Here is a 22,369-nt window from a genome sequence, read left to right on the forward strand (position 1 = left end):
ACACCTCTAAAGGCTAATAGTCAGAGAAAAACGTGTAAGAAAGCTAATCATTGATAACATCCACACAACTCCTATGAAAACATCTACACAGGTCACAAATCATCAAAATGTCCCATGCTCAAAATAAACATAAAATTAGAACATTTTGTGAAAAAATACAGTACCTGTTAATGATGATGCCCATGAATGACAAAATGTAATGTCTTGTATCCAGAAACTAAAAGTCTAACTTTCTGATATTTCCTTTGACATGTTTAGATACATATGTGATTGTATAAATATACATCGAACAAAAATATTCTGGGAGGGCTTGAATCACTGCTAAGTTCAACAAATACCTTGGTGCAGAAAGCATAAATAAGCTGGAAATGATAGCCATCTTGGAAAATTTAAATTAAGTTGGCTAAAGCAGAGGTATTCAATACAAGCATGGTAGGATCATTTGTGCAGGTGTGAACACAGTAATTGTAATCAGGTGCGGACCAAAACAACTGCACTGAAACCCTTTGGAAAACATGGTCTCAAATGAACTCCAGAGCCTTTCATTTATGTTGTGAACATGATCTGACCTCGAGCTGAGCCAAATACCAGGTGTACGTTCAATTTGATTCATTCCAGTTTTATTTATATAGCACCAAATAGCAACAACAGTTGCCTCAACGCTTTACAGTAAGGTAAACACCCCACAATAAAACAGAGAAAACCCCAACATCAATAGTTCAGACCAATGAGCAGACTGAACATTCTCACGTTTGTAGTGATACATTCTGGTTCTCTTGGAGTTCACTTGGATTTTTCTCTGTGTGAAAACAAATCGAACTGCAGGGAAAAGCCAGACCAGACAAAACAAACTGCAGGTGTGAAAACGACCCTAGTCTCTCATGTAAGCTCAGTAAGTTGCTCCTGTTCATCAGAAACGAGGTGTTTGTGCAAACACCACTCCTCTCATGCAGCTACACTTTGCTCCGCCCCCTCCTCCCTGCTCTGCTGTGTTTAGTTGTCCTACAGCCACATGACTCAGCAGCAGAGCCATGCAGGGCATTGTTCAGCCTTTACTTAACATTAACTTAAACATTATTGCTAGCACATTTATAAGATGTAATTTTCACTTTAAACACTGTTCTTGGCTCGAGTCGTGCTTGTTTAATTTTCATTGGAAAGAGGACAATCAGACAGACAGCTGTTTCATATGTCAACAGTCTTGTACATTAACAACAGTACTCCTACTCTTACTTTAAGTACTGTTTTCCAATGTTATGGTACATCATTAAGTTGTTTTTGTTTTCGGACTATTTTTACATGTGTAAACTCTTCAGGTAAATGACTCTTAAATTTTTCTTTGATGTGTTTAAAACTTTCCTACCCTGTGAACTCTTCTGGTCAGCCGGATGAGGAAGAAAAAGTGCTGTGCTCTAAAATCAGTCAGCCTGCCATGTAATCTCCTATTTATGCGATTTAACCTTTAAAATATTGAGATATATCACTCTGCACCTGAACTGTTTTCCCATTTGTGGAAAAAACGTGTTGATTTATTTACCCATCACGCTCTGGCTGTAGGCTGAGAGGGCCAAGAGGTTAAAAAATGTGCAGCTATCTGCAGTCCAACCCACTGTTGCATTCTCAAACAGCACTGGGACGCCTCCCTGCTGATGTGGAGAGCTGCGTTAAAGGTAATGTACATCCAAACAGCCATGCAGAGCTGCCCAGCAGGCTGTAACCCCGCTGCTTCCTGTGGAGGCTCGGTTTACCATCCTCACTGTGGAAATATGTGGAGAAGTTAGTGAATGATGAGTATTACCACCATATTGTTTTAATCCGCTAGAAGAGTCGTCGTAGAGGAGTGATGAAGGGGAACTGAGTATGCCGCTGGAAGGCTGTACATATAAACATATGTGGTGTAAGAGATGGACGACAGCTTCAGACTCTGACAAGTGAACAATGAAATTATCTACCAAAAAAGTTTCTGTTTGTTGCATGTTCTCACGGGTTGGATCTCAACAGTGACATTCAGAAGTAGTAGTATTATGGAAGTCCCGTTCATATTCTCCTTAGGGATTTTGATTAGGAGTCATAATGTTGTAACCATCCAAAGTAGACTCTGAGAGCTAGAAACCACAAGTTTATACAATGTCAGCCTTGTTTTTAACAAAAATGTGATGTCACAGAAAACTGTGCACACACACAACACAAACCACCAAATATATTCTGAACCATTATTAATTATCAATAATTTTACCGCAATAATGAAAAAAGAATTGAAAAACATTCTCTGGGAAATCTGGAATTTGAAATGCATTATGCATGGGCCTGGTTCTGCCGGAGGTTTCTTCCTGTTAAAAGGGAGTTTTTCCTTCCCACTGTCGCCAAAGTGCTTGCTCATAGGGGGTCATATGATTGTTGGGTTTTTCTCTGTATCTATGAAGCGCCTTGAGGCGACTTTTGTTGTGATTTGGCGCTATATAAATAAAATTGAATTGAATTGAATTGAATTGAATTATGGGATGAGTAGTTCATTCACCTTCTGCTCTTATAAAAGTGTGCAGTCGCTGGGTTGCTCTTTAGGAATTATTTTTAACTCATGCAGAGCTATAGTAGTAGATTCAAAGAATACAAATATGGAGCTGGAAATAAGAATAAGGCGATACACAACAGCCTGAGGAGGCACTGGACCGAAGCTCCAGATATTACAAATTAAGCTAAAGTCTAGTTTTTATTACTCTTGATTAACTAGATTTAGATTTAGTTTTAATGACCTTGGACAGCACATTTGTCTTTAGTGAAAGAGTCTGAGCCGTTCAGCAGAGTGATCAGGTTCACACAGTTGCAGGTAATTCAGCGTATCATCCACTCATTTATATTAATGGACCATAAAGCACTGGACTCGCTGTTGTTTTGCACATTTCGGCCTCCTTCAGTATGCAGGAGCAAGGAGGAGCGCTTCCTGCTCCTGAATCATCTGCCTCCATCATCACTTCAGCCGCCCCAGACGTTGTTTAACATTTGGTACCACTGAGGCTTCACAGAGACGTCAACAGCCCTGTGATGTCAGTGTGTGGCCTGTTTCACCAGCTTCCTAATTCATGGCCTTTTCCATCTCCTGCGCCGCCGTAAATCTGCCTCGCTACCAGAGCATCTTCATCCACCGCTGCTGTGGTACCGCTGTCCAAAACATCTTCCCCCACTGCTCACTCGCTCTGGGCAGGTGCCAGTGTTTCTGGTCTGCAGAGATCATTAAAGGTATTAGTTACCTCCACCTCCCCCATCCTCATTAAACATGCTGAATCCATTTGTTTAGCAAGCAGCTGAGGGAGAGATGGAGCGCTCGCCCAGGCAGGTTATTGATTTATTAACACTGATTTCGGCCTCTGAGACCGCCCTGATGATGATGATCGCTGCGCTTCAGGAATTTCAATGTAGATGAGGAAGATTTGCCTGCCGTGGAAGAACTTAAATGGTTGGTAATGTGAAGGACGATGGATAAATCAATCAAGTCAAAAGGCCGAATACTTCAGCCTCTGAGTGTACGGAAGCTCGAGAATAGGAAACAAGACTGTTTACAATATTATTAGTGCATTAGACTTAAAGTCACATTTGTCAGTATATGAGCTCAATACAACAACTTTAATCATTTAATAATTTTTATAAATTAAAAACTAATTTTGACACAGTTGTATGAAATTATACAAACTTAAAACTTTTACATGAAGAAATAAATGTTCTCATTTCCAGTGCTTTGAAGTCAAATAATCATTTTTTAGATTTAACATATATAACTTTTACTTAAGTTACAATAATAACGGTAATAACAGTAGTTCATGAAGCTTTCATGATCTTTAATCAACTGATTTGTGATTTTGGACACAAATATAATGTTGTTGGGTCTTTACCTTACAATATAAAGTGCCTTGAAGTTACTATTATAAAAAAACTGAATATTCAGGATTGTTTAAATTAAACAGTTTGTCTTTTATAACATTTAAAACTGAATAAAACTGAATTGAACTTTTACAGTGAAACTTTAACTTAACGATTAAGCAGTTTTTAGGAACTTGATCACTAACTATTGTTATGGCTCATCTAGGGGTGGCCAGGCCACAACATAAGGGCGATCCATCCTCGTCAGACCATAAGCAGCCACATCACACAGGTGGTACAGTTTGATAATCATTTATTTACAATATGTTGATTTGTTAAGTTATTTGACACAAAACAAGGAGCTGGTTATAACTTCGAGGTGGCCAAAACAACAAAGAAAAGGAGCCTATCTCGTGGATTTACCGAACTAACCTAACCAAAAGAATCAAAACCAAATGACAACAACTTGGCCCCCTAACTAAGAAAAACAGGAGAAAGCTACAATCAAACAAAAAGGCAGTCCACCCCTACGTACTCCTGTATAAGGGGACAGCATTGGGCATGTTGCAAAAAGTCTGCTGGTTGGGATGAGCCCAGGATGAATGAATGGCCGTCCTTGGCGATGTCATCATATAACTCATCTCCAGCTAGTTAGGCAATTTGTATGGTCCGTTCTATGGATCCACCACACTGAGATTTGTATATGACACAACATTATAACGGCAACACTGTAACACTGTAACACTTTACTCACGTCTAATTAAATTCTGAGATTGTGTTTTAAAACTCCGCTTAGTAAATCAGAGCTCATGGCCCCTGTATAGCTTTACTTCTGTTGTTTTCTTATCATTTCAAGGGAACGAAATTGAATTTCATTTAAAAGGCGCTTTATATTGTAAGGTAAAAAAAAAAGTAAACAATAAAAAAGAAATAGATGTTAAATGGAGCATGTTGGCTAAAAGTTTCACTTGCTTTATCAGGACTATTTTTCACTCTTGGCTAATTTTCCACGTTTTACTTTTTTCCCATTCTTGGCGGGAACGAGCTTCCATAAATCCATCCGTCCATCTGGAGAAGGTGTTTACAGTTTGACTGTCAGGAGAGATGGTAGGACATGAGCGATGAAACGCTATCTGCACGCTGCATCCACAGATGTTTGTGCGATATTATCTTGGAGGGCTGGAGGTGCCCAGCTGTCTGTGCTGATTTTCTCTCCTCTGTTTCAGTCCAAGCTCTCAGATATGTTTTATGATGAATCTACATATTTCCTCTCTCCGGGGGGACACACATTATTGGGAAGCACTCGATCTCTGCCTCCATTTCCTGTCGACTCTAATAGCTTCCAGGTGAGAGGTGTTCCTCAGCCCTCGCCTGGGAATGCTTATTAAAACTGTTTTCCTATTGATACAGTTGGTTTGATACTTACCAGATTTGACAAAGTAAAGATCTCATGTTTGGCGTAATATTACAAGGGAAACATAAGTGAGTTATTTGGCCTCGACATGCTGGAAACGTAACGTTGTTAAAGCGCAGGCCCTGAAACCTGAACCGGGGTCCGGCCGCCGCATTTGGTTTTCATTATTTTTTTGCTTCAAATATTTAACAATAGCACCCAGGGATTAAGTCATGGAGCAGGTTGCAGCCAAGCCAAACATCCTGCCTTCTCCAGAAAAATGAAGACAGATGAAGAAGGGAAGCAGGTGTAAAGTGTACTCTAGTGCTTCGCCGTTTTGTCCTCTCAAAGAGGTGTTGTGCACTTTTAAAAGCCTGCCCTCTGAAAACATCTCGCTGAGCTCAGAACGGGAGGAGGAGGAAACGAAAGCAGAAGTTCAGGGCTTTTTCTATATTCCTGCACATACCTGGGAACTGTTAAAGAACCTGATGGTTTGGAGGGGAAGCGGTCCACGCTTGCCTCTGTATTTATTAGGCTGGCTTCGTGCAGAATAAATGCAGAGGCTGGGGCCGGCTGGATGGAGGTAAATGAGGTGGATTTATTCGTCTGGGTGGTTCTGGGTCATAGTGACACGCTTCGTGGTTACAGTGCAGGTGACTGATCAGTACAAATACAGGAAGGGTTCATTTTAGCAGGGAGCGCTGTTCCACAGTGAGTCTCTGTGAGCTGAACAATTATCAACTCCCAGGGATGAAAATGAAGCCAACACTGAACCACCAAAGCTGCGGTTCTTCTAACGTCCACCAGAGGCGCCAGCAGTGAGTCCGTCGACCAGTCATCCAAATATAGTCACTGCTGTCTGCTTCTAAATGACAGACACCAACGGGTTCATTTTAAATGTAGAAAGAGTAGAGGGAACATTTTGGTGATGGTTTTTGCTTCTTTATTAAAGATACAGTAGAACCCCGACTTACGAAATTAATTTGTTCCAGAGGGTCTTTCGTGAGTCAAAATTTTCACATGAAGTCAAATAATCATTTTTTAGAATGCTATCATTTTTTCTGTAAAGCTAATTTACCTTGCCTATGGGTATAAATAAAGTTACCTTAACCTTGACCTTGAGAAATATTGCCGTTAAGTGCCTTCGTAAGCCGGGGTTCCACTGTACTTGTTATTGATTGTTTTTTTAGCTTTTATTGGGACTGCTGGTAACAAAGAGTAGTGATGGATATAAGTAAAGTGCCGCTTCAGCTAAATCTGATAGAAGTTTGTTGACGGCTACGTGGTGTGATAAGTGCTCATGTAATGATTGTGTTTTGGTCCGAGCATCTCCCGGAGCAGGAACAACTATCCTGACTATCCTCGTACTGTGGATGGATCTTCTCAGACATTCTCTTGGCTGATGTTTTGGTCCTTTTTCTTCCTCTGTATGATGTCGTTTGTCTCTGCCCATTGGGGATCCTCAACACTTACACTTACTGAGAACACTATGACCTTCGTCCCTGTCAACTAACCTAACGTCTCTAACTCTAATTTCTAACTTGGCTAAACCTCATAAGTTCTTTTGCACTTCATTGTAACAGCAGGGAGAGCAGCCACACTGATCATTTTATTGGAGCAGAAAGAATTCAGACTATTTTAACTCTCACTGGTGCCTCAGAGTTTGTTTGGTTTTGGTAACTGATGGAGCGTTCAGACTCAGAATTGGTTAATGAAGTCGGACTTAACAAGCCGACAGTCTTGTTAACTGCTGCTGTCCTGTGTGCAACAGTGAATTAAATCTCCACCAACAAAAAAAAAACAGTATGAGGAAAATTTTCCACTCTCCACCTTCATAATGTCCACCATGAAATGTCTCTGAAGCCGGCTACGAAGCATTTATTTTTTGACTGACAGATTCACTTAAGCTGTGAAAGCAACAGTTTGGACCTGACGTACACTGAGAATGATCCAGTAACACCTGTCACAGAGTGTATGTGTGTGTGTGTTTGCAGCAGATGTGATGATCAGCCGGTGTAAAAACATTTTTATTATAAACTGTGAAAGAAAACTGCAACATTCGCTGATTAATTCTCCAGAAATAATAAGCTTGCTGCTGCTGAAGCGAGGCTGGGAGCTGACACACAGTCAGAGATGTTTAAATCACCTGACTCAACCTGATCAGACCGCTGCAGCAGTGACCAAGTGTTCAATGAACAACACATGGTTTTGATGGACCTCTGTCAGGTTTTCGGGTCTGATTCCCAGAAACCTAACTGGCGAGCGCGAACCTTTGGACGGGTGACTTACTCACCTCGTCCTCCAGCTTTGAGCCCAGTTGGCGAGGGTTCTGGTGTCATCACCAAGGCCGGGGCCTGGGGCTCTTCCTGTGTTAGATGACTTACAGCCGTCTTGTCAGTCCTGACCGCTGCGTTACAATAACATGAGGAAAACCTGGACCTCAACATGACATCACCACGTCGCAGGAAATGGTCTAATTCTTCAGCGTTTAGGAGAGCAGATGTACAGAGAGCAGCAGTGACATAATGTCACTTAACTCCACGGCTCGCCCAAACCAAACACACCTGCACCTCCGCCTCCTCCTTGACTAATTGAAAAGTATTTCAGCTATTTATGAAGTCAAAACATCAGCAGCTCGGAGCTGTGAAGGACTCTGGGTGAACCTCTGTGTCCAGCAGCAGACTCTGATCAGTGCATCAGCCTTTATACCAGCAGTGCTCAAACTGTGGGCGGGTTAAAAATATTTTTTTCCTCTTCAGGGAAAATTAACAAGCCTCAGTAAACGCTATTGCACTGACCTTTAAGTGAAGTTTAACTGAGATGAGTGATAAAAGATTCGGGTGGAGGGTGTTGGACTTTTTTTCGCTTTTAAAGTGATGCATGCCAGAAAAAGTTTAATAAAGCACAAGTAAATCTGAAGCAGCAGTGACTTAAAAAAACTGTTGTTATTAACAACACCTGTGGCCATTAATGTGAACTATTGCTCAAACTGCGTGTATGGCTCATCTCCATTTTGGCCAATGCTAGCTAACTGCTCATCTGTACGTCACGTATTTTATCCAGCTGAGTACTACTGCATACCTGAGTATCAGTGTACGTACTGAAGCAATGATACTAACGTCAAATATATGTTTTGTAGCAGGTACAGCTAGCTAAGTAAATATTAGTTATCAAGGATCACAATAGCTTGGTAAGCTAGCTAACTAGCATTTATACTGACATTTAATTTAGATAGTTATGTCATTGTAACTTGACTAGCCTGAATACGGTGATGATTAGTTAATGTTAGCTGATGATGTTACTTAAAGCTAGTGAATGAATAATATGATCTTTTTTTCTTTTTACACAACATAGCTAATAGATAGCTAGCTAATCAAAAGAAAAAAAAAGATCCCTTAAACTAAATAATTCCACAAAAAGAATCCAGTGCCACATATTCAGATATTAATTTGTGTTAATACAGACACATTTTAGATGTCTGTGGACCAAAGTTTTGTGATTGGACGAATGCTTTTGAGTAAATGGGTCCAAAATTTGTGGACAGAGAAATTGCAAACATGCTGTTGCGTTTTTCAGTGTATTTTCTGTACTCTGAGCACAATAAGATGAGTGCCATTTAATTACATTATATTTAACAGAAACATCCAAAACTGGGAAACTCGCACCCAAATGATCTAGACGGATAACTGGCCAAGTCAGACAAAAAAAACATATGAAGGATTTTGGGTTTAATGCCACAGCTTTGTTCTGCCTTCATTTGTTCTTTCTGTAGTGGAATTAAACTTAATTTTCTCAGTGAATGTGTTCAGAAGTCCTGACCGAGCGTTTCTGATCAACATATCCATCAAAATGTGTCCAAAGCTCTTACAGCTTGGCATTCAAATCTGGCAGCTGTTGCTTGGTGTTTGGCCAGCGATGTGCGGACTCAGGGAGGTCGGGGTTTTTCTTGGGGTGCCTCGGGCACCACTTTTCACCAATGAGCTCTGTGTATTAAGCTCTCATCAATGCTGACGCCGGAGATAAAGTTAATAGTCCCTGTAACAGAGCCTCAGCAGGCTTCCACCACCCCCTGCACTGCTCTGATATAGGACTGTTCTGGTCCTCCATGAAGGAAAGCAGATGTCCTGTTCGGGAATGTGGGCCTGATAAACCCACCGCCAGCCTTCAAACTTTAAAATCACCAATTGCTCTGTGAGGAACATTTCTTTTTTGGGTTTCCTTTGACCGCCAAGCAACAGACAGAGAGGCAGAGAGGCTATCGTTTCTGGTGTGTTATCATCTATTGTTAGTGGGTCCCTGGACTCAGCTGACTTTTTGAATTTGATTAGATTTTCTTAGTAACATTTATGGTTGGGACGTTTACTCCCTGAGAATGGGTTTACTAATTCATGCCACAGAAAAAGTAATGGTGACAGAGATTACCATCATACAGAGAAAGAAAGGGTGCAAAGATATGTTGAGGAGGAGCAGTATGATGTGAGGAATACGTAACATTTGATAAAGATCCAGAAACACTACATTTTTATCTGCAGTCACCAGACTGTGATACCTGTGGCTGTAAAAAAGACTTCAGCACTATAGAAGTATATGGGAAAACAGCTGTGTTAGCCTCTGTGAACATTTACTGCTCAGGTTACAGTCTCGGTCCCTCATTCGACTCATATCCATATGACCCAATCATATGGATCTTTTGAAAAACACAACTTTTTCAAACGCCGTTTTAGATTAACTTAAAAATGAGCTTTTTAAAAAACAAAAACAAAAAACCTCCTTTTAGATTTTTAGAAACTTGCTGCCTTTACGTTTGGATAAGAAGGCATCAGACTGTGTTTTATATTTGTAGGCTGCTGATCCTCCAGCATTGCTACGTGTTGCTTTGGCATGTTCATGATAGTAGTAATGATTTCTTTGACCTGTATTTTTTTTAAGGTGGAACGATTGTACAGTATACATCTTCACTGTGTATAAAACAGTTGGGAGCACAAGTTTGGATTTATTTTTGATTTTCTCTAATTCAGAAAGGTTAAAATGTACACATACAGATTTAAATTTAATTTGACCCACTCTTCTTGGCAGTATTGGTAGAGTTCATTTAAAATGGTTGGTTCAGCCCATGTTTGGTTTAATAGGGTTGAGGTCGGCACTTTGGGACTTCTGGGAGGTTGAAGCTTCATGGAGTCATTTCTAAATAACTGATTCAGATTCAGCAGTTTAAGCAATGATATGTAAGTACAACTTATTTGAATATGTCACCACTCTGCTAAGACCTCGAAGAAGTCCTAAACTGTTACCTTCAGATGAAAGGAAATTGGTTAGGAAGTCCAGGAACAAACCAGGAACCACTAGAGCTCAAGTGTCATTGTCCACAGTGAAGCCAGTCTGGCATTGCCATGGACTAAGAGGTGCCAACTATGGCTGCCACAAACGATTATTTTGATAGTCGACTAGTCACCGATTAATTTTGCGATTAGTCGACTAATCAGATCATGCATCCATTGGACGGAAAACGTACAACTTATTGCACCAGCAGCATCTGCTCTTATATAACTATCATTAGCTTACAGCTTTAAGTGTTTAAGGTATGTGCTAACTAAAAATAAAGACAAGATGATAGTTTATTAAATTTTAATGAAATTTGCAGATTGTTTGAAGTTTAATAAACTCCTTGCTATCTAAAATATAACGGGACACCGGAGTATATTCTGGAGCATCTCACACTTCTGATAACCAGTTGTCTGCTTGACATTTATTCAGCTGTCTAAAAACTATAACTTTAATCTCAGCCAAACCGATTTACTCAGGAACAAATAAAATACTGAAAACGACCAAAAAAGCTCTAGTGAGCTTTGCCCCCGGCTAAGCTAGTGGGTAACAGACGTCTCCGAAAACGTCAGAGCGGTGTGGTGTCTTGATAAACTGAGCAGATATTTGAGGTTTACACAGCTACATTCTCGCCTGAAAATATGTTAAACGTTTATTTTGTGACCCAGAAAGAATAATAAGAGTAATATTAAAACTAACTAGCTGCCGCCATTGTTGGAAACTGAGGTGGGCTGCGCTATGAATTCTGGGACCAGTGTTGCCAACTCCTCAGTAAGGAAAATCGCTATTGGCTGTCCTAAAAGTCGCTAGAAGTCGCTAAATGACGTCATCGCCTAATTTGCATAATTGGTCATGCTAATGTAATTGTAATCTATGTTGTTGGAGAGAGAAATAACATCATGGAAGAGACATAAAGTGAGTAAAAAACGTCCTAAATGAATTTAGAGTTTATTTAGAACTACAAATTAAATTTATTTTAGCAATTATTGTTTTTTTAATGTCACAATTCCAACCCTGCTCCTTTACCCGGGCTTGGACCGGCAAAAGTGACCCGAAATAGGCACTCTGGTGGAGTTACTTTGTGTGTGTGTTTATAAGTAGTTTTAAACCTGATCCACAAAACAGCATAACAGTAAAAGAGTAAAAGAAGAACTGACTGCGTTACAGCAGAGAGTAAAAGCGATATGCACTTTCACGTCTTTTTTTAGCGACTTTTTTTTTTTTTTTTTAGAAAAAAAGTCGCTAGGGGGTCTGAAAACTCGCTAAATATAGCGACAAAGTCGCTAAGTTGGCAACACTGTCTGGGACACAGCTTCTTCTTCTTCTTCGGGGTTTAACGGCAGCTGGCATCCTTGTACATGCAGTGCTGCCATCTTCTGTTTCAGTCCGTTATTACACTCTTAAATCCTACTACTTATTCCTGCGTCTTTTGTGATCTTCAAAGCTTCAAACGACGCGTCGACTATTAAATCAGTCGTCGACAATGTTGCTAGTCGACGCAATCGTGACTAGTCGACTAATCGTGGCAGCCCTAGTGCCAACCAAGAAAGAAGGCACTGCGACAAAATCAACACCCTCAAAGCTCAGTTGAAATATACAGGTGCCTACATGGAAAAGCCAAATGCTTTCTGGCGAAAAGGTTGATGGTCGAGAAGACAAAGATTGTTTCTGAAGACAAAATAACTTTGGGAAACTCACCATCTTGGTTTTTTGAAACCAGATGTAATGGGGTAACAGAAACTGAGGAGGACTGCTTATTAGCGAGCACAAGTCAGTTAAATCACAAGTTAGTTAAAAAATACTCTGCATGTCCCCTTTCGGTCTAATTGGACCACAATTTACAAAAGGAATGTCATGTCATGTCACTAACATTTTAAACTAGGGGATTAGGCTATAAATTCATCAACAATGTTTATTCCTGAGGTCCTGCATCAAGTGAGCAGCAGGAAACTTTCCTTCTATAATCAGACTTGTTTTTGCATTGGTCATTGGTATTGGCCTAAAACCACATTGAACTTTTAATATTGTTGTTATGACGCTCCATCAGGACCTTTGATGTGTCCACTGTTCAAAAAGATGTGTAGAATTTTTCTAGAGTGTAGAATCTGCCTCTGTAAAAGCTAAGCCACAGTGCACAGGGTTCTCTTGCATGTAGGAATCATGATTTACTTCTTTTGTGGTTTTTACTGTCAGGACAAAACCCAAATGACCTACCGCACATCATTTGGGAACGACTGGCTATGTGGACTTTTATTCTGTGTATGAAACCACTTGGTTAGGTTGGGTTTTATCTTTGATGCTGAAGCATCAAACTCCTGCAGCTCTTCGTGGAAACAGATGAAAGCACAATAAAAACTGCATAATTAATTTTAGGACTGGACCTGTAGCTTCAGGGCCCGAGTGAATCTCTGAGGGCGCATTTCCAGAAGGACTCCTGACTGTTGACAGAAACCTCCTGAATCATGCCGTCCATACAAACCTTCACTTCATCCTCGGTCGTATTTCTCTTTTTATCCCGGCTGATGTTTTTACCTGCTGCACGGTTCTTTCTCTGACTGCTTTGGCTCCGAGCTGCGGTGATTGATTTGCATCAGTTCAACTCAAAACGTCAATCAGAGCTCCGTGTTCATCATTCCCCACCGACAGTTTCATCATTAACCAAAGTCTTTGGAGGCCGTTTGGAGAGTATTCCTGCTGGAAGAAAACTTTTGGTGATGTGTGTGTGTGTAGTTTTCTTTTTTTCCAAGCTGATTTCAGTGGATATAGCTGCTCTGGAGATTTTTTTCCTGTCAATATCTACCTGAGTTACTTATCTGAGTTTTAATCAAAGATAAAATCTGCTTGGGCATGACTTTCTGTCCTCTCTCTTCTATCGTTCTTTAATGCACTAATGTCATCGTGTATGTACAATATATATCTTGAAAAGATTCAAGCGGATTCAAGGGAGCTTGAGGGTCCTGCACAGTATCTTAGCTGTTCCTAGGAACTCCCTGTGGTATGCTGTCCAGCAGATCACTGTCCGTGGCTCTTCTGAGGGTACTTCAGCACACGGTTACAGTTTCTAACGAGAAAATGCGGTGCGGTTACTATTTTTCAACACACTGACGGTAGAAGCTGTCTTGGACTGACACAAATAATTTGTGTGGCATCTTATTTGATGCAGAACTCCTGATTGGTCTGTAAATAGTTTGAAATGGTTATAAAAAACAAAAAAAACCCTTGACTGCATTTTTAGGTAAATAGCTGCATATAACTTTGTTTGCAAAACTTTTGCATAGGTTTTTTAAAATTTACAATTTATATTTGCATTTCAAGCTATGAAAACGAATTGTTAAACATGTTTGTGGTCGTTACTTTTTTTTTACTCAGATTTCATGTTTTGTGTCAGATTTTAGATCAATTGTGTTAATACACTATGTCAAAAAAAAATGTAGATTCAGACATCAAAAGACTTGGGTGGGCTACCAAGCCCCCCCCCCCACCCACCCACCCTTACTGGATGCAGACACTCCGGTATGTGTGCAGATTGTAATTTCTCATTAAATAACAAATATGACTATTCCAAATCTTTAGATTTTTCTTAAATTTGTCTTACCTGTTTTAAATGATTTTGCTGTAAAACCATCCAACTTGCAAAGCAGTGCTGCTGGACTCCAGAATATGTGCTGTCTTAAAAGTTTTAAGAAAAAGAAATGAAGGTTTTTATAGTTCTAATATATATTTTTCATAATTATTTATAATAAAAGTATATACATTTGTTTTGTTTTTTAAATAAAAAACAACTCCTTTTGTTTTTAAATCTATCTGATGTGAATTAACACGTCTACTTTCTCTGTCTTGAACGGTTTCATTTGCAATTTGAAAACTTTTAATTTTGATTAAATCGTTTTGAGAGCAGATCCAGGTTCTTCGTGAAGTGTGTAAACATTAACTCTTTACTGGTACTTGTGTGTGCTGCCTCCATAATTGGTTTCCCCCCCCCCCCTTTTCTTATTTGAACGTCAGCGTAAGTTTGAGAGCTTCGAGCCAAATGTAATCTTTATTAGATTGTTTCTGTACAAAAAGCACTGGATCACAGAGAAAAAAACCAAACAAACCAAAAAACAGAAGACATGCATTTATTTACAGCATGGCCAGAGACAGAAAAAGAAAAAACCTGGGGGTGACACCCCTGTTTGTATCCTAAAGACAACTAATTAAACATTGTGCTTTGATATACTTTGATGATATATTTAATATTTCACAAAAATGCAGTGCCTCTGCCCTCTTTCACATTGAAGTAAAACATAAAAAAGTCTATTTTTCAGTTTAAAACCCAGACGGTGGGAAGCGAGCTCGCTGCGACTGACAAAAAGAGAAAGAAAAGCTGCGAGCTGTTGGAGGGGACTGATCAGGGAGGTTGGCTCTGCAGGCTGGGCTTCATTAGTATCACTGATAAAGGGTCTTTCCCAAAGACGCTGAACAGATACCACCAAAAAGCTAACATGACAGCATCCGGGTGACACTGTGCAGAAACTGCTGGATTTGCATAAATTCAGATGTTTAATCATTTGGACTTCAGATTCCTGCATCAACTCTGCTTTTAACATTCAAAGAAATACAAATAAAATTTGTGTAAGTTTGAAGGTTCAGGTAGGTTCAAGCAGTTTGAAAAAAATGTTTCTTCTACCATCCTTTAACTACGCAAACACACCGAAAAGGAAAAACTGGAGAGGTTTACAGTTTTTATTACTTTATTCCGAGAACTTGTTAAATGTAAAGACAAATCGTGTCTCTGTAAAATAAGATGCAGAATTTAAACAATATGAAACTGATTTTATTTTTTTCAACTTTGTTTTTGGTGTAAATTTGTAATGCTAATTTTATAATCGTAATACAAGCCAATAGATATCAAATTACTTTATGCTCCTTCTAGTCACATGATCATGGAAGAAAAGTCACACTGTCAGTGTTTTTATATTGGGGGAAAAAATGTCGTAAATTTGAACTTTTTCGTTTATCACAATCCAAAGATTTCAGATCTTTATGCCAAATTATGCATCTCACAGTCTCCTGGATCTCTCTGAAATATTCCCCAGATTGAATCTACTGATTCATGCTGAAGAACCTTAATTTTCTCCTTTGTTCACTGACACGAAGACAGTTATATCTAACATGTTGTTTTCACGTACACAAAGTGACATTTTTCCAGATTTAAGTATGTATTTGACATGTATGACATAAGCCTTTTCCTCGATAGAAGTTTACGTTCTTTGGTATTTCCTTTACACTTTAGTTGTATTTTAATACATTTTACTAAACAAGTAATAATCTAAAAAGGGGGGCCACATTTTCAAAGCCCCCATCCAAAACTTGCATGTTTATGCGAATGAATTAACTTCAAAGTCATATTTGCTGTAAACACAAACGTGATATTTCATGTCCATATTCTCCAAAAAGTAAGAATTTTTTCAGCAATTTCACTTTTTGCCATGAGACCAAGCTGAATTTTCAGTGTTTTGATCACATTTGACACAAAGATCTCGTAGTTCTACTTTTCTATTGGGGTAATTTCTTGTACTTAACAGATGTTAAATCACAAAATGACTCCAGTCTCCAGTTTTTCTTCTCTTTGGTGAAGGAATAAACTTCTACACTTTGTAATTTGGCAGTTTTAACACTTCTCAGCCATCAGTATCTGACGGTTAGCTTCTACAGTTGAGCATCTTTTGTATATTTCAGGGGGAAACCTGAGGGACAAAGACATCAAATCAAGAAAGCAAACAAAAGTAACCTTTGATAATTGCTGTGGAACCAAAACTTTGTCGGAAAAAAGAAAGACTTTGTTTTTAAGCGTGGTCGGTCGTAAGGCATCAAACTCAAGTCTTGGTTCTTTACATTTTTTTGAACTTTTGCCACAGCAGCGCGGGCGATGAGCTTGCATTTCAGTACAGGAGAGCAGTTGCATAAGTAAATGATCCAGATTGTGTGCAACGACGAGAACAGCACCATCGGCAACAACACCAACATCGATGGACGTTTCCTTGAGATCGGTGACCCTAAAAAACTTGGTTTGAAACTCTTCGCCGTGTTTTGAAACCGTACAGTCAATATCAGCAAAAAAAATCCAACACAAAGACGAGGGTCAGGTCGAATATTCAGATGGATAAAATGCTGACTTCTAAACACCAAACCGCCCCCCTCAAAAAACGAGTGCTGGGATATTATGACATTATAAGTCTCTGAGATATAAAAATTTCACATGACGAGGATTTTTGCCATTTCAGGATGGCAGGAGAAAAAAAAACATATTGGTGCATATCGCTCTAGCTTTCATCTTTTTTCATTTTTTTTTTTTCCACTTTTAGCTTTTTTCTTTTTTGCTAAGATACATTGCTCTTATTAAGTGCCCCAACAAAAAAATAGTGCATTAAGAAATAACCATGATTATACATTTCACAATAATACACAAAAGACGAGAAGAACCAGGGGAAACAAACGATGCTGTTTACAAAAAGTTAAATATCGGAAAAGCGTTTTTATACAAAAGTGATGAAAGCGTCGTTTTACGTCCTGCTTTCAAAAACAGGGTGACCGTGTTGTGAGTTTTTTTTTGTTTTGTTTTACAAAAGGGTTAATTCTTCCCACTTGTTCACTCTTTTTACAATATCTAAAAGGTATTAAGACATCAAATGTGTTTACATATATATTTGAGACTATCATTCAGGCCTAAATCACAAAAGAACTCCCCAAAACATACTTTATAAATACATATAAAATAAGCACAATCAGAAGAATAACAAGAAAATCTGGTACCTAAATGTGATTAAAACTGCTGCAAGCTTTTTCTGGTTAAAATCTACCACTCGACACACCCGCAAAACAGAACTATTGTACTGGATTTCAAAATGAGACATCCAAAAGAAAAGAAAAAGAAAAGCTGAAAACGCTGGGCTGCCTCGACGTGTTACGGACAAATGTTGGTGGAACATTTGCTCGTCTCTCTTCGGCAGGATGCTTCATTCTTTCCTTAGCTTACAAAATTACTGCACTTTCCTCCTTTTTAGATTATGAGACACAAACATTGTTAAAAGCTATGGTACAGAAAGTAAAACGCGCTGAGACGTGAGATTCATCGGGGGGCTTTAAGGACTCTGGTCCTGGGGGAGGGGCTTGTTGGGGGTTTCTGATTGAAAACCGTCTGACGGTTCTTCCAAGTTTGAAAAATGATTACTTCCTGATTTCCGGACTCGGTCCGACTCAGGGTCAGTGTCCACCGAGAGCTTTTGTTCTAGTGAGAACCAATCAGATCTGCAGCTGAAAACAGAGAAGCTCTTTTCTGCTTTTCTTTATATTTTAAAAATATTTTTATATTGTGTTCGCCAAAGTTTTAGATGAGGTAGGGTTACTGTTTACTGGCAAATTATCTGCTAGTTTGTTTAGATTAGCTAAAAAGCACTTGGTGCTGCCCCTCCGTAGGCTTCCAAAAGACAGCCAATCAGAAGAAAAGTAAGCTTTCGGGGAGGGGGGCTTCAGACAGAGTCAAACTGAGCTGCCTGGATAACATTACAAGGATTCTTTAGCTAAAAATTAACAGAGATTTGGTGAGTTTTATTTATTAATTTTTTACAGTAATCACCAGCATTTTCAATTTGGGTTGAACAAAGCGAGGTATTTGAAGATGTCACCATCCACTCGGCTGATTTTTTTTTTCACGATATGATGATTAGCTTAGAACAGATGCTCCCAGTGGACACGCCTACTTCCTGTCTCACAGTGGTTCGAACTGATCTGAGACCTGTCCAGCCTCCACAGACTTCTCAAGTCAAAGTAACCTGTTTAATATCTCAGCACAACATGCAGTACTGCAGACACCTTTCATCCACCCACAGTTCACGCTGAGCGAGCGCTGCCTCCGCCCGCAGCCACTGCAGACGTTTCCTGTTCCGGGTTCGTAAACGCCTGCCGGTGGTGTCTGCAACGGCTGCAGGAAGAACCGACGTCCTCGGCTGATGGTGACTGAATTGTTGAAGTTCTTCGGGTTCGGACTCTGGGTCAGACGGGTCGGTCTAAAGGATGATGGGAAGGACGTTGTTGTGGCGTTTCAGGCTGGGGGAGGGTTGTGGGGAGTCTGACGGTACCTGGCTGAGAGTCCTCCTCACATGGGGGGCACGATGAGACCTGCCATGGCTGAAACAACACAGACTGAGTCAGATCTCATGTTTCGTGATGCTCGCTGAGCATTTCAGGCTACGTCCACGCATACACTGGATTTTTCAGTTTGATTGGAAAAATGTCTCCATCTGTCGTGAAAATGCAAAGCGCCGCCCAACTGCAGAGGTGGGAAGTAACAAAGTACAAATACTTCGTTAATGTACTTAAGTAGAATTTTCAGCTATCTGTGCTTTACCTGTGTAGTTTTTTTTCTTTTACTTCCTACATTTATAAACAGATAACTGTGCTTTCTTCCTCACATTTTCAAAACAAGCTTTTGAGAGTTTTTATTTCACGTCACTGCGGCCTTCCCAACATCAAACCAATTTGAGCCTAAACAGAAACACATGAGAGTCACTCCTGTTCGTTTATTAATCACCAGGAGATGTTGCATAAAAACAGATGATAGAAGCAAAACTGTTTTTCCTTGTTTTGAGAGCTAACTTCACTCAGAGATGGAGAAAGATAAAAAAGGCAGGACAGGAGAGGAAGCGAGAGCTTAGATTTAAAGGAAGGACTGCTCATTTAAAGCTCACAAGTAAGTCCTCATATTTTTAAATCACATATTGTGTCTGTACATGTGATATTATGTTGTTTCATATTGTGAGACATGCAAAACAAACTGAGGGAGACTGTGTTATTTAAAGGCTGCATGAAAATCCTCTGCAGGTTAGTGCAGGATAAACAGGTTAGTTTGTTGTACTGTGATGGATTTAAATCAGAAAATCTACTCAAGCTCTGAATAGAAATTATTGTGAGTTATGAATCTTTCCCCCACGCTGAGCCATTACAGACAGTTTTAGGGTTGCTCCACTTTAACCCCTGACTGTCGCCCTCTACAATGTAGCAACAGGACACAGAGCTATGTGTGGTTTCCTTCTTTTTCTCTTCATGTTCTGCTGATGTGATTCAAGTTGAGAATATTCGTGAGAATTAAAATGTTTGAATGAAATAAAGTCGGTACTCCCATCTACTGACATTATTTTATTATTATGTTAATACAGCACAAGGTTCAATTAGCTTTCCACAAATATAGAAACGTCTACTAGAGCTACTTTTTACTCTGAGTACATTTCAGAGCCTTTTTTACTTTTACTCGAGTACAGAACTTGAATGGGTACTTCAACTTTTACTGGAGTATTTTTTAACACTAGTATCTTTTTTTCTACTTAAGTACAGACTATCTTTACGTTTGCCACCTCTGCCTAACTGTGAAGAAATGTTAGCCAATCAAAAACCCACAAACATGGCGCACAGTTTGATATCAAAACAGGAGATAAAGGTCACGCTGTTGATGCTGTGAGGCGAATTCAAAAAGTCCTTTTTTAGCTGAGTACATGCGGATGCAGCCTCAGTTTTTCTAAAATTCTACTTTACTGTATTTTAACATAACAATGTTTTATCATGAAAGTTTTTTACTGTTCAAGCTGCCCACATATTTAAAACGTCTTGGTGATTATAACTGTGGATATTACAAGACCTAAAATATGTTTTTTCATGAAGAGTGAAAAAACCTCCAGTTTTAAATAAAAACACCTTCCTGAGAGGCAGATAGAAAAGATTTAGGATACGTCTCGTGTAAACAGATCTCTGGAATAATTAGGGTTCATTTAACACACTCGCACAAAATATGCATTTGCTGTTAAAGTCTTTCTGTGAAGCGCTGAAAGGTTAAATAAAATCAGTTAAATGCCTGCGTTGTAAAAATATTTGGATAAAACTGAGAGATGATGTTGAAATAAAGACAGATCTACGACGGATTCTTGGACTTCACTGAGCCAAATAAAAGCTAAAGAATAGGACTCGGTTATGGAGGAAAAATACTTTGTAGGGTGAAATTTGCAGCGGTATTAACTATAAAAGAAAAATGCTCAAGTTTAAGCTCCAAATTCCCCAAAATGCCAGAAGTTATGGATCAACTTTGACCTCCAAGTGTGTGAAAGCAGGAATCAACACGCAACACAGAAAGAGTCCTTCTCAAACAGCGGCGCCGCGTGGACATCCACCTGCGTGTCCTGATGGGACACGAGCAGGAGGACAGCAGGGGGCGGGGGTGCTGACAGGCGGGACGGGTGGGTGGGATGCTCACCCTGGAGGTTGCTGCCATTGGTGGTGGTGCAGGTGGGGGGCGGGGAGGTCTGTGGCCGCACGACAGGGGCGAAGGCGCTCTTCTGTTTGACTGCAGAAACCATATGGACAGGAGAGAATGAATAAGGGCCTATGGGAGTAGACGAAGAGGAGGAGGAGGTGAGGAAGACAAGGGAAGGAGGAGTAGGAAGGTGTGGGGAGGGGGTCCTACAGAAGGAGGACGTGACGGTAACGAACAGGCAGACAGACAGGAGGTGAGCGATCGGACGGAGATGAGGCGAATCATGCAGGGAGGAGGAGGAGGATGAAGAGGAGGGTGAGGAGGAGGAAGAATGGGTCCCTGCCTCAGATCGGGCCGAGGTCTGCAGGAACAAACATGCTCCGAGCACAAACAGCTGCACATCTGGCAAAGTTGATCCATAACTTGAAGGACTTGTTTGGAATAAACCAACCTGAGAGCAGCAGCAGCAGCTTCATCCGCGCACGCTGCACAGGTGTGTGTGTGTGTGTGTGTGTGTGTGTGTGTGTGTGTGTGTGTGAGAAGGCAGGTGTCTAACATCATGCGGTAAATTGACTTTTTTCCTTTTTAATAAATCACCCACTCGTTTACTCTTCGTGTGTCTTTAGGCGAACAGCTTTGAATTTTCCTGCTGCTTCTACAGCTGACTCCCGATTAAAGGAACAGTTCAACATTTTCAGAGACGCTCTTATTGATCATCATCTATCGGTGATCAGTGCAGAGCCGGAGCTGTCCATCAGTGATGACTTGAGCTTGACATCTGTTCTTTGGAAGTTTTCCGAAAGCAACCTGAGCCGGCATTTAAACCAAACAGAGCCAAAGTACGAGTTCAAGTAAACTCCTGAAGCCTTCAGTCACATCTTCTTCAGGAGACTTGTCACATGTATTTGCTGCTAAGGTGCTTTCTCCTTTTCATTTTTATTACATTTTTAATATTTTGCTCATCTCCGGCTCTTTAAAGTCACCTCCTCCTGATTTACTCATTTGAGTATTTCGTTCCTCTGAATCTCTAAAGTAGTCTTTAAACTGAAGATGTGACTTTAGAGTTGAGAAGCTTTCCGGGAAAATCGTGAGGACGTGACGTTAATGTGGTCGGACGACTAAAAGTGCACTCTGTCAAACAAGCATGACGTAATGTGACGTTTAACTTAATGCTAAGCTGACCACATCTGGACTCTCCACTGCAGGTTTGAAATCAGCCGCCATCTCTGCAGTCGAGACTCTGAAATGTATCTTAACAGTGGATGTGTTGCTACCCCAAAGGTCACCGTGAAATACTGAAATTTCCAGTAAAATCTCAGACACGACCCTGAAGTTACAAACAGCAGATGGCTCCAGCTCTGTGCTGAATACATAATCATCAGCGGATTAATTTCCGTCTCTGAAACGCAGAGTTTTGAGCGCATCTGTCCAAATGTTGAGCTGTTCCTTTAAGAGCTTCCACAGAGTTTATGGACCACAGTGTGTCTGTAATGATTCAAGGACAGCATTTGAACATG

General features: G+C 40.1%; 1 protein-coding gene across 3 annotated transcripts in view; it reads right to left on the reverse strand.

Moving 5' to 3' along the window:
- Positions 1–14,598: 14,598 nt before the first annotated feature.
- Positions 14,599–22,369, reverse strand: part of LOC102775638 (transcription factor COE3) — a 143,095-nt gene continuing 135,324 nt past the window's right edge. For 2 of the 3 annotated variants that reach the window (XM_006797614.3, XM_006797615.3), the window contains 2 exons: positions 20,853–20,942; positions 14,599–18,739 (listed from right to left, as the gene is read on the reverse strand). In XM_006797614.3, coding sequence (XP_006797677.1) covers positions 18,708–18,739; positions 20,853–20,942 — 122 coding nt within the window. In that variant the 3' untranslated portion in view covers positions 14,599–18,707. The remainder of the gene's footprint in view (positions 18,740–20,852; positions 20,943–22,369) is intronic. The other variant, XM_035910662.2, reaches the window with a different exon arrangement.

Source organism: Neolamprologus brichardi, chromosome 2, assembly GCF_056152115.1.
Source record: "Neolamprologus brichardi isolate AB-2024 chromosome 2, ASM5615211v1, whole genome shotgun sequence".
In the NCBI taxonomy this organism is placed as follows: Eukaryota; Metazoa; Chordata; class Actinopteri; order Cichliformes; family Cichlidae; genus Neolamprologus; species Neolamprologus brichardi.